Source organism: Ciconia boyciana, chromosome 6 (genome assembly GCF_034638445.1).
Source record: "Ciconia boyciana chromosome 6, ASM3463844v1, whole genome shotgun sequence".
Classification (NCBI taxonomy): Eukaryota; Metazoa; Chordata; class Aves; order Ciconiiformes; family Ciconiidae; genus Ciconia; species Ciconia boyciana.
The window spans coordinates 30096745-30109314 of record NC_132939.1 but is presented as its reverse complement, the minus strand read 5'-3'; the positions used below and the strand labels follow the sequence as shown (position 1 = coordinate 30109314).

Sequence of the window (12570 nt, the reverse complement as noted above, 5' to 3'; positions counted from 1 at the left end):
CAATGGTTCAAAATCATAACAACTTTTATGTGAAAATATAACATTTCCTAACTGTTAGGAAAAAAAAAAAATCAGGGCTTGATCCTAACAGCAAGGATGCACTGCAAAACCCACACAGAATCAGAAGTTAATCAATTTAATCCTATTTGTTTCTGTAAGGAATTTAATCGTGATGCTGCTGAGCTTTTGATATGGATGGAAGAGAAGTACAAGATTGCATCAGATGAATCCTATCGTGATCCAACAAATGTTCTACGCAAACTGAAGTGGCATGAGGCTGCTGAAAAGGAAATGATGGCTAATGAGGAGCACTTTGCAACACTAATAAAGGTGAAGGCAGTTTTGGAGCTAAGTCTTCCATCTTGTCCCAAACTTCATAGATGTTGATCTGCTCAAAAAAATGATACGTTGTGTTTCTCCAGAAAGGAAGTCAACTGATTCAAGACAACCATTATGCTGCAGTTTCTATCCAGGAGAAGATGTCAGAGCTTCAAAAGAAGTGGAAGGAGTTGTATGGCAAGATGATAGAGCGAGGTGACAAACTGAGACAAGCTGGGCAGCAAGAACAGCTCATGGAACTGCTCCAGGTCAGGAGGTGATGGGGAACAGAGGGGAGGAATGGCCTAGGAGTCTGGTTCCTCTGTTGTGTGGTCCTCACAAAAAAGAACAGAATACCATGCAGATAAAAGTGTATTTTAAGGTGTCCATTTTTTCTACAGTCTCAGGAGAGAAAACCCAATATAACGCTGACCTAGCTCACTCCAAAGCTATGAGCAGTATAACAGTGCCAGCACAGCACCAAGACACAAAGCTGTTGAACTCAGGCTCAGCACTGCATCTGTGCAGCCATCCTATACTGGGAAAACAATCAAAACTCTCTGCATGGGTCAATGCTGTGCAAACATAACTGCTTGCTTGGAGTCAGATTGAGGGTTGGAGGCATGGCACTGTATTAAGTACATTTTCATCCAGACAAATTGTTTAAGAGGATCAATGTGCTGTGAAGCTGTTTCAATATCAGTATGTCATGGAACTGCTGTTGTGTTGTAGCTACAATCTGAAGCCTTTGAAGATTGTTTTGTATTATGTCACTGAAGATAGTTCAAAGAGACTGTTTTTAATGATGTGCTTTAGTGTCTCAGAGAGAAGAGTACTCCAAAACAGTGTGCAAAAGAAAATATTCCCAGGAGATGCCTCTTAGAGACAGCTGGCCATCATGTTACCAAGAAAGGACATATGGATTTAAAAATTGCGTCCAGGAAGCTGTCAGGGGCTGAGTGAAAGAACATGATGTTGATAGGTTAGTATGAGTGTGCTATAATGTTTTCGTGGCAGGATGCCAAAAAGAAGATAGAGAAAATTGAGAAAGTTCTTCAGGAATCGGAGACAGGCCATGATTTGCGCTCCAGCCGTGATCTACTCAAGCAGCACAGACAGCTGGAAAATGAGACACGTGAGCTGGCAGAGAAAATGAACTCTATTGTATCTCATGCAAGGAAAATGGCCACCAATCACTTTGACTCCCAGAGGATTCTGGATGAAACACAGAAATATCTGAAAAGGTGAGATGTCACTCTCTTTTTGTCTCCACCCCTTGTGACAAATAGAATTTTTTTGTTCTACCTTCTGGAAGATGTCTTTCAGTTGATTAGGTTTAACCCATATTCAGGAATGATTTCTCCTCGCAGTTGTACCACAACTGTGCTTTGATCTGCACCTACACAGCTGCCTGTTGACCCAGCTCAACCTTTATTACTGGATGTTGCTCCTTGTCTGCTGCACTCCTCCTCTAGTCCTTTGCTTATCCATAGGTCATCCACTGCTTTCTAAGAGGTGCAGTGATCTAGTGTTCAGTAGTGACTAGTTCCTTAAAACATCACAGGACAAGCCTAGGACTTCAAAAGGGTAAATCACTTTTCCTCTGCTTATGTTTAGTGTTATCATAGAAGTCTACTTGCCAAAAGTAGCCTTCTGGAGAAGGGATTCTTGTATGTGGAGCCAACACTAACCATTGAAATTTAATTGCAAAGAAGTGTCCAGTGTTTTCTAATCTTCACGGTGGTATCATAGCCTAATTCCCTTGGCAGAATCAGGATAAAGCTTTGTTTTAACATATATTTAATGGATGACCCCTAGGTTTGAGTCTTTGCAAGCACCTCTTGATGAGAGGCGTAAGTTGCTGGAAGCTACTGTGGATCTCTATGAGTTCTGCCATTATCATGACATGGAACTGAACTGGATTAATGAGCGATTGTCTATTGCCCGTTCCACCAACTGTGGGAAGTCCTTGGATGTGGCTCAAAGCCTGTTGCAAAAACACAAGGTAACTCGTTTAATCAAGTGTATTATGGCATGTTGGCACTGCATTTCAGCTCAGCCTGCAAATCAGCATCTGCACAGTTCTCCTTTAGCTTCAGGAAAGCCGTTGCAAGCAAAATGTATTGCCACACTTTCATTGAGTACATTCACTGATTCCAGCACTAGCCCAGCTAAAACGGTTCCAGTGGATTGAGACAAGTCAGCAATGTGGTGACGATTTTCAGACCAAACATGAAATTCCTGTGGGAGCTGCAAAATTGGTTATATTTTGCAGTATTATTATTCTGAGAAATTTTGTAGCTCTTCCCATTAAAAGTGGATAAAAAGCTAGTGTGCCTCGCAAAAACAACGTTTTTGCTTTGTGGATTGATCTGGGTTGAATATTTTAACTGTTATATGCTCATCCTATTTTAGTTCTATGCTTACTGCTTCATTATACATGCAGTCTTGAGGTATATGCATGCTAGATTCTCTAGGAGAGCATATAACAGCCATTTAATGTTTATTTTAGTTCTGTACTGCTTGTAAAATGGTTTGAACAAGCCACAGTCAATATATTTATAAAGGCAAGTTAACACTGATTTCTGGAGAGTTTGATTCTTTGTAGCAGCTCCTCACAGCCAGAGGGGCACCTCAGAGCTGCCCTGCACCACAGGCAGCACTGGATTTTGCAGCACCTGGATTGCAAGTTCCATGAGAAAGGTTATAAGACCAGTGGGGAGACTTTATGGAGCAGGACTCTAATTATTTTCATGGTACTGTTGACAATGTCTCTCTTCCCATCATTCTCCAGTCCATTCATCTTCTGGGATATTTTATTTTCCCATCAGCAGCTCAACACTCTTTTCTGAATCCCCCAGCTTTGTGCCTCATCCTTTGTCCTGCTCCATCTCCCAAACCTCCCTGGCTGCTGGGCAGGGGAAGGGGCAGGTGCATGGTAAGGAGAAGGGGTAGAACCAGGCCAGAGCACCAGGCTGAGGACTTTGTCAAGAGCAGAGAATTATACAAGCAGGGCTGGGACTGGTGGCTGAGGCTGCAGCTGTTGTAGAAACAGACAGTCCTTGTGTCCACTGGCTATACTCTGCCTACCGTCACCAGCTGCCAGTTTTGCTTAGGAGTAGGAGCACATTGAATTTCTTTGTCCTCACAGAAAAAATTCCTATTTTTTCTTTTATCTCATTCCCAGGAACTGCAGGCAGAAGTGAATGCCCACAAACAGCAAGTCCAGCGGGTCCTGGGTAAAGGAAAGACAATGGTTGTAGGCCAGCACCCATCAGCTCAGAAAATAAGTGAGAAATGCAGGGAGCTTGTGACTGCCTGGCAGGGCTTGGAGAAGGCCTGTGAGGAAAGGATGAAGCAGCTGCAGCACTCAGTTGGCTTCCAGGAGGTATAAATTACAGCAAAGTGCTTACACAGTAGCTTGTTCAGACAAACCAGAGGACCAAAGTTTTAAAGTGAATAACAAAACAGCTTTGCTAGGCCTGGTATTCACTTCAGTTGCTTGAGGCCAGACTCATGGGAATGGAGGGCTGGGTTGCACAGCTGAATGCAGCCCCCAGTCTAAAGCTGCTAATCTAGAGGTTTGCCTTGGACTTTGTACCCATCCCTTATAGTTGTATGTAGAACACACATTTCTCCTAGTGGGAGCTCCTTTCTCAGTATCTTTACACAGCCTCAAGCTTTGACTTAAGTAATGCAATGGATCCTGAATTGGCCCTTCATACTGGAGAGTTATGACAAGGAAAACAGAAAAGAAGGGATCTTTTGTGCCATCCAGTCTTTGCCTGTTCCGGGGAACAATGTTCCAGGCAACAAAATGATACTGAGAAACTGATAACACTTTCACTCTCAGAGCGAGTTAGGACTTTTGGCCCTATTATTTTCAACACAATACTGGACCTTTATGTTTAGCCTGTTAAAAAAAAAAATCGCATGCAAATATTAATGTCAATAATCCAAATTTTCTGTCATCAGTGAGTCATGTAGGAGTGCAGTTATTCAGATAGCACATGCAGTTTTGTAGACATAAACAGCATTTGCACAGAGTTCACAGGTCCGCCTAAAGTATGTTCCCTGGGGAATTTGATCATCTGGCTCTTATTTCCTCCATCTATAAAAAGAGCTGTCCATACTATAGGCTTTATGAAGCCTGATTTTTATAGGTGATTTGAACTTCTCAGGAAGGGGAAGGAGAAATATCACACTGATATTATACAGTTAGTCCCTACCCTTAGTGAATAAGGTAAAGGAAGAGTCAAGTAAGGATAGTGATGTGAAGAAAGAAAAGTGAGATAACTTGAAACTTAACTGCCAGAGCTTTGATGCCTGGAGAAGACCTTAGTTATCCTGCACTGAAGTCTTCCATCTGTGGCCTCCTTCACCTTCATATGGTCTGACAGAACAACAGTGTGGAACAGTAGTTCTTGGAATTAAATATTCTTTATTTGTTATTTAATGAAACATCACAGTAAATCTTACAGTGCACCCTCCACTTAGAAGTTATTGGGTCAAAAAAATTGAAATGAGTGTTTTGAAAGTTGAGGTAGAAACTAATTTGCTTTCTCTTTAACTGATAGTTTTTAATGAATACTTCAGACCTGGAGGCTTGGGTAGCAGAAAAACATCCACTTGTGACAAGCAAGGACTATGGTAAGGATGAAGATGGAACACTGAAACTCCTCAAGAAACATAAGGTATTCCTCTGCTTAAATTCTGTATGCTGGCCTGATCTTCTGGTCTGTCTGCGGTTGTAAAATTTTCTCTCTCATTGGTATTTAAGTGTCCAGCCATCTACAAGATATTTCGCATTGATGTATGTCTACATGTGAATGGACTGATAGAAGAGATCAATGCAGCTTACTAATATGGTTGGAAAAAATGTAGTTTGGGGAAAAAGGAGAATGGTGAATATTCTCATCTTATTTTTCTGAGGCCAAAACTGACTATGATCTGATATCTGCTTTTCAGTCTCAACAGATGAGTGCAGAAGCCTTATTTTTTTTCCTAGAATCAAAGATACAGATAGGGTATTATTCCAGTACTACTAATAATGCTTAACAATGCATCAGGAATTTCTAATTGTCTTTATTCACCTAATTTGTTTGAATTTACATACACTATTTTTCCAAAAAATGTTGCTAGAAAATGATCTAAAATTGATCAAGTCTTGGAAATGTCACATGCTTCTAGAAAGTTTTTCTCCTCTTTTAATGTGTCAATGACTACACCACAGGCTGGTGTAAAAGTTCAAACAGTGGAGGTCTTGGACAACTGGCTCTCAATCCACTTTTTTCTCTGCCAGGCACTGGAGCATGAGATTGCCATTTACCAAAATCTGATGAAAGAACTGAGTGAAAGTGCCCAAACTCTTCCTCTTGTGGGCTCCACCCAATATGTTGAGGTTGATGCACCAAAGGAACAAGTTCGTTCAAGACTCCAGGAGTTGCAGGAACTAGCAGCAGCAAGGTATAAACTAGAACTGCCCCTTGGATCCTAGGTTTGATTCAAAGCCCACTGAAGTCAATAAAGGTTATCTCCAGTTACCTCACTGGAATTTAGATCATATCTGTTATCTCCTCTTTTTTCAATTGTATTTGGGAAATTGCTTGTTTCTCTATTAGAATTCTGTATGAGCTTTTCATTATTGCTAAGCAAGAACTCTACATTTTATTCAGGGAGGTTTGCTACATATTAAGGATTTGAAGCCCCCATCTAGCCTTCATCATCCTCCTGTAAAGTGACTTGAGATGCTGGATTCTGACTTGCCTTTGTGGTATTTAGAATCTGCTATCAAAAGGAAAAAAATGTTTTTAAAAGGTTTCCTTAATGTTGCTTGAAAATTTCTGAATTCATTACATAGCAGAAGGGAGACAATTACTGTTACACTTATCTTTATGCCCAGTGGCTGTTCTAGTATAGGAAGGGTTTTATTCTTGAGTCATTTACTTTTCATTTCACTTCCTTTCTGTTATTGTTACGGTAAGATGTTTACAACAGTACGGTTTGCTTGTACACAGGGTTTTTAAACATTTCTGGTTTCTTGTCAGGAAGGAACAAATGTCTGAACAGTTTAGGTTTTTCCTCCACAAAAATTTCACTCAGAAAAGGAATGGGGGTCTGCAAGTAGAATAACAAATAAATTAGTCTGAATACTAGAATAATTAAGCCTAGAAGAAATGCTGGTATTTTACCTTTTATTTTTATTCTTGTTTACAATTAAAAAAGTAAAAGCATCAATAGAAAATCCTGTGAATTAAAAGTTCAGAAAAAGAAGTACTCAATCTAGAAATATCAAAACACTTGTGCGTGTTGAACACAGAAAGGTTTTGCATTCATTCATGCTTAATGTTAACCTGGGTCTCATGGTGCCTTACTGGTGCTCTGGTTCGTACCTTTCATCTGCATTCTCCTTGGCAGGCTGGACTCTCTCAGCAGGCTACATCTCTTGTGATGAGTGTTTGTGATTCAAACAGGGAATCCAGGTTCATCTTTCCTGGAATATTTGCACAATGGCCAGGCAGTGTTAGCAGATGGAAAATAGGTATTTTGTTTACTGTGGAAGGCCTGTAACACGTCAGGCTGTATTATAAGATACTCTAGACGATCAGAAATATGCAGGAGGTTGCAGCAATTTTGCTGAACAGGCAATATGAACAGAATTGCATAAAATGGCTTTTATAGCACTTGCCTTCCTGATGCACCATCCTCAGTTAGAAAGATTTCGTTCTTATTATCATAAGTACTACAATTATCTTTAGAAAGACAAATCAGGACAGATCTGGAAAAAAATGAAGGGTATTCTCATGGGAAGGAGAAAAAAAAACAAAACAAAAAAACAAAACCAGGGAGAGCTCAGCTAGGCACAGTGCTTTTCTGGCAAACTCAGCCAATGAGTCTGACCTGGCTGACAGCTGTCATCCTACAAACATAATTTCCAATCTTCAGAAATAAAGTCAGCTTTTTCATTAAAGAGAATGAGTCTTGATGGTGAGAGGTTTTGGGGATTAATAGGAAGAAAGTTACTGATTGCCCACCTGTTATATTCCATTGGTCTAATTGTATTGTCTTGTCTCCTTCCCCCAACAGGGGGAAGAAGCTGGATGAGACTCTTGTCTTGCATGAGTTTCTACGAGAATATGAAGATCTGCAACACTGGATCACTCAGCAGAAACAAACAGCCAGCTCTGAAGACTATGGAAATGATTATGAACACGTCTTGGTGAGTTTTTTGAGTAACAGATTGAAAAAAAAACCAGTCTGTATGTAGTGAAACTGTAAAAAGATTCTAAGGCTGTCCTTGAAAACTTATAAGACAGAGTAAGAAATAAGTATAAATAACTTGGAGATGGGAAGAGAAAAGGGTGAAGAGTGGGTGGGAAGGATTGACTCGTTATGATAGGCAAGCAGCATTGCCTAACACTTACATCCTGTTACTGTGGGGGCTGAGCTGCGTGAAACAACTACATGCTAAAATGTCTGTGCCTTCAGAGAGCAACTCCTTTCTATTTTTAATAACTAGATATTTCAGTGTGGTGTCCATTAAGGACTTTTTTTCATCACAAATGCTGATGTATGGATATCTACAGCTATACCTCTTCACATGGCACAGAACCTAATCTAATGTCAGCCCGTTAGAAATTAATAGCCATTCGGAATCCTCATTTTTATAATTTATTTCAAAAGATCTTGTGTCCTAAATCTCAAAATTGGACTACATTATTCAGTTATAGTACTGAATACACATTTGCATTCGTGAAGTGAAAACATCATTTAATAATTGAAATTCATTTACATTGAATGTTTGTTTCTATCCCCTGTAATAATGTTTCTGCCTCCCATGCATCACAAACCTCATGTTTTGCTAATAGTTTGTAGCTCCTCATGGTCTTTGGACGTAAAATCCAGTAATTCTCAGCAGTTTCTCCATCTCCAAATATGATCAGCTTATTACCTGTCTTTTGGCTGTGCTCTGATAGCTGAGCAGGTATGTTTGGGAAAAGAAAGCACTCAAAATGCCTTTTTGTTATTGTTGTTTTTCCTTCAAAAGCAACTTTGTGCCAAATATGACACGTTCCGACACCAGTTGGAAGCAGCTGGGAAAAGACTTGTGGCTTGCCAGCAGCTGGCAGACAACTTGCTGAACTATGGGCATTCTGAGTCCCGGGAAATTCGACAGAAGCAGAAAGAGCTAAGGTAGGAGACTTTGTTAGCTCTGTAATGCTTTGTCCTTTCAATTCACTCTCGAGGAGGAAGAAGTGAGAAGGGATTAGAGAAGGATAAGGCCTGTCCTCTCAATTCTCTAATTGCAAAATATGTGGTTTGCTCACTGATGCAGAGCTGCTGCCATGCCTCATTTAAATATAGACTACTATCATGCAGACACTATCTGCTTGCTGATTTGGCTTCTTGTAAATTGCATCAGAGGTGCTTTACAGGTAAGTGATGAGTGAACTTCCTTTGCCCTTTGAAACAGGATCATCTAACTGAAAGGCTAGGAGTTTAGCTGCTTCTTTATTGCTTCTGATTTTCAAGTTTGAATCCCATGCCTGCTCTGCAGAACACCATTAATATGTTCTGAGCTTCTTCTGTCTGGCATTGGTCCAAACTGGCCCAGAAGAGAAGCATGAAGGAATAGTAGGCTGTCCTGGTTTCAGCTGGGATAGAGTTAATTTTCTTCCTAGTAGCTGGTATAGTGCTGTGCTTTGGATTTTAGTATGAGAATAATATTGATAACACGCTGATGTTTTGGCTGTCGCTAAGCGGTGTTTACACTGGTCAAGGACTTTTTTTTTTCTTCAGCTCCCCATGCTCTGCCAGGTGCCCAAGAAATGTGAGGGGGCACAGCCAGGATAGTTGATCCAAACTGACCAAAGGGCTATTCCATTCCATATGATGTCATGCCCAGTATATAAACTGGGGGAGTTGGCCGGGGGGTAGCGATCGCTGCTTGGGGACTGGCTGGGCATTGGTCGGTGGGTGGTGAGTGGTTGTATCATTTTTTTTTTTTAATTATTATTATTATCTTTTTTTTCCCCTTTTTTCCCTCCCTTGGGTTTTGTTCCTCTCTCTCTCTCTCTCTCTCTCGTTGTTTTCCTTCTCATTACAATTCATTAATATTATTACTATTATTTTGTTCCAATTATTAAACTGTTCTTATCTCAACCCACAAGTTTTCTTACTTTTGCTCTTCCGATTGTCTCCCCCATCCCACCAGGGAGGGAGTGAGCGAGCGGCTGCGTGGTGCTTAGCTGCCGGCTGGGGCTAAACCACGACATAGGGTCTGACTCAGTCCTCCAAGTCCTGCATAAAAAACCTGAAAAGCATATTGGAGAGGGGCACCCTTATATAGGACCATCTATTTAAGTGCCTGGAGCAGACAGGAGGACATGGACAGCGTAGGGCAAGAGACATGCTGCCCCTCAGACAATCACTCCAACAGAATTTAATGGCAGGAATGAAAAACAAATTAAGAGGAGGTCTTGTTTTCAGTCTTTCTTCAGACTGTTAATCTCCTTTACTCCTAGTTTGAATGTTTGACATGGTTCTTTTCCCCATCCTCCCTTGTAGGAACTCCTGGGAGGAGTTGTTGGAAATTACCAGATTACGAGGTGAGCGGCTGAGAGATGCTGAGGTGATTCACAAGTGTTACCAGGATCTGACAGATGCTCTGGCCCATATTGAGGTAAAAAATAATGGGAAGGTCTCATTACATGAGAACTTCATTTCAGCTTAATTTGTGGAGTATTCTTATGATTCTGAGTGTGCTTACTGCTGACTTCTAAAAAAAAAATCTAAGAAACCTGTGTGATTACTCAAAGTGTTAAAAAAAAAAAAATCCTGGGTTATCCTTAGACGCCTGACTGATCACCTTATGAGAACCATTGGTGAAACCAGGTGCAGCTAGAATTGCTGATCTGTGGGATAAACTGAGAAGAGCAGGGCTTGAACTAAGTTGTCTCACAGTGCAATGCATATAGTAATGTTGTTTGCAGTCATCAGGCCTGACTAAGAAAATGTTTACTGCCTCACTGTGGTGGTTCTTTGTACACCATTGTAGCTTTATGCACTGAAGAAAGAACTGTCTTGTGAAAAAGGCATTTGTCTGGGTTACACCATTAACCTGGAAGGTTGTCAGGCAATCATGTGACCTGATGCGAAAAGCTCGGCCAAAAATCTTTTCCTCTCATTTCAGTGCCCAATACTGGCAATAATTTCAAACAGTCCCAGTGTGAAATCTGGGGGGAGAATTCCCAATGAAAATCTTCAGGCTTCTGTTTTATCTGAGCATCCTGAAGAATTTCACAAAGAAACCACATCCTTGCTGTAATGAGAGGTGTGGTTTCCCTAACGCAGAAGTGTACAGGAGGCGGTGATCCAACAGAACTTCCACAGTTTGCAAGGCAACAGGGCTTTGTTTGGTTATGTGCGGTAGATTTTCTACTTGCTTGTACTGGCAGAAGCTGCCTTATTCAACTATGTTATTCCTGTTTTCTTTCCCTGCCATGAATGGAAAATCAAACGTCATAATATTTCAGTGTATACCAGCTGGGGTTTTCAGAACCTGGTGCATATATACCTTCAATGATAAAGTAGTTAATTCTGTGGCAGTGACAAGTGATAGTTCAGAAACACTTCACAGACCAGCTGTTGGTTTATCCCCATGCTGAGTTTGGCCCAGGCAACCAATACACACTTCTTGCATTGCATCTTGTTAGTAAGCTTCACTACTGAGTGGGAGAGCAATTCAGTCATCTTGCCTATCCCTTCCTGTGTATCCTGGTTGTATGTCTACCAGGGAAAGCCATTTCTCACAGGAACATAGAACTAGAAGATCTTGCTTAAGTCACCAGCTCCAGTGCCATCTTGTCATAGGCAACTACAACATGCATCTCCTTTTACAGTGCCTTACCAAGATGCATGGTTGGTACCCCAAACCAGCCTGTGAATCTGTTACAGAAATGCACTTCTCCAATGGTTAGAAATGTTCTTCTAATTTTCACCTAAATTGACCTGGAGCAAGTTTCTAATAATTTTATTCTAGCAACAGTGTTGTCCTCCAGCTGAAATGCCTTTTCTTTTTGCTTGCTGTGTTCCCAGTGTATGTCTGTCTAACAACTAAATCCCCTCAGAACATTTGGTGAGCTAAATAAATGTTTAAGTTTCCTTTTATGTGATGGTTTCTCCGTTTCTCTCATCTTTACAGTAATCTTTCTTTGCATATATGCCATTTTTAACTCATCTTTCCTGAGCATATGTAACTACATTTTTATCTAAAGATGGTTCACAGATAGACCACCTGTATCCCAAAGAATGGCCTGAAACTGTTGGTTGTTAATGCTACTTTAAGAATTCACTATATGTCACTGCAGTAGCTATTCAGGATTGATTCCCAGCTCAAAGCCTGTAAGACAGTCTCCTGTGTTGTCTGATGAAGGAAAGACCTGAACCTTCATCTCTCACAGTCCAGTTGGGTAGCTTAATGACTAAGATACTTCCAAGTGAGTTACTAGGACAGATGTACTAGGACAGACTTTTCCAGCTTCCTTTTACCTATCATAGTTGAGTAATCCAGGATGTGCTTAACTGTGCAGTATGAGTTTCACTACACAAAATGACTAGAGTAGGCTTGTAGTGTGTTTTGTTTGGAAGTAGAAAGTAACAAAGCTTTCTCTGATTTCTTCCTTCTAGGAGAAGTCCAAAAGTATTCCAGATGATGTTGCTAAGGACATGAGAGGTGTGCAAACCCAGCTCCGGAACCATGTGGCCCTGGAGCATGAGCTCTCTGGGAATGAGCAGCAGGTAATGAAAGTCATTTGTGGTCTTTAATGTGTAGCCAAAATTCAAGTTTCCAAGGCAATCGTAGTAATAATTTGGTATTGTGAACCAAATTATTCCAGGATCTCTGAGAGACCCTAGAAATCTCTAAGGATTTTCCTTAGTCTTCTGCTTTTTTAATATGTTCAAGGTTTGATGGCAATGATAAAGTAGGTCATTTAAAACCTCACAAATAAGGGACATATTATGAGTGCTGACTATTGAAGTGATTTACAGGGATATTTTTGATCACTGTTTGAAATGTATGATTATGCCAGGCTTTATGATGTGTTTACCACCTTCTTTAAAGTGTTCCAGGTGATTACAAGGAAAAATCCAGAATCTGTTCTATGTGCAGAGAAACTGAATATTCATTGAACGCAAAATGCATTGATTAACTACAGAGAATTATAGAAGGAAGGATGGGGCAGCAGTTTG

The 12570-nt window shown here is 40.6% G+C and overlaps 1 protein-coding gene across 1 annotated transcript in view; it reads left to right on the top strand.

Moving 5' to 3' along the window:
* SPTBN5 (spectrin beta, non-erythrocytic 5) overlaps positions 1-12570 on the top strand; it is a 98853-nt gene that overhangs the window by 25869 nt on the left and 60414 nt on the right. The window contains 11 exon segments of the mRNA XM_072863879.1: positions 160-330; positions 423-587; positions 1336-1562; positions 2137-2323; positions 3506-3706; positions 4896-5012; positions 5621-5784; positions 7405-7537; positions 8366-8511; positions 9886-10000; positions 12007-12117. Of these exon segments, the coding sequence (XP_072719980.1) occupies positions 160-330; positions 423-587; positions 1336-1562; positions 2137-2323; positions 3506-3706; positions 4896-5012; positions 5621-5784; positions 7405-7537; positions 8366-8511; positions 9886-10000; positions 12007-12117 (1737 nt within the window).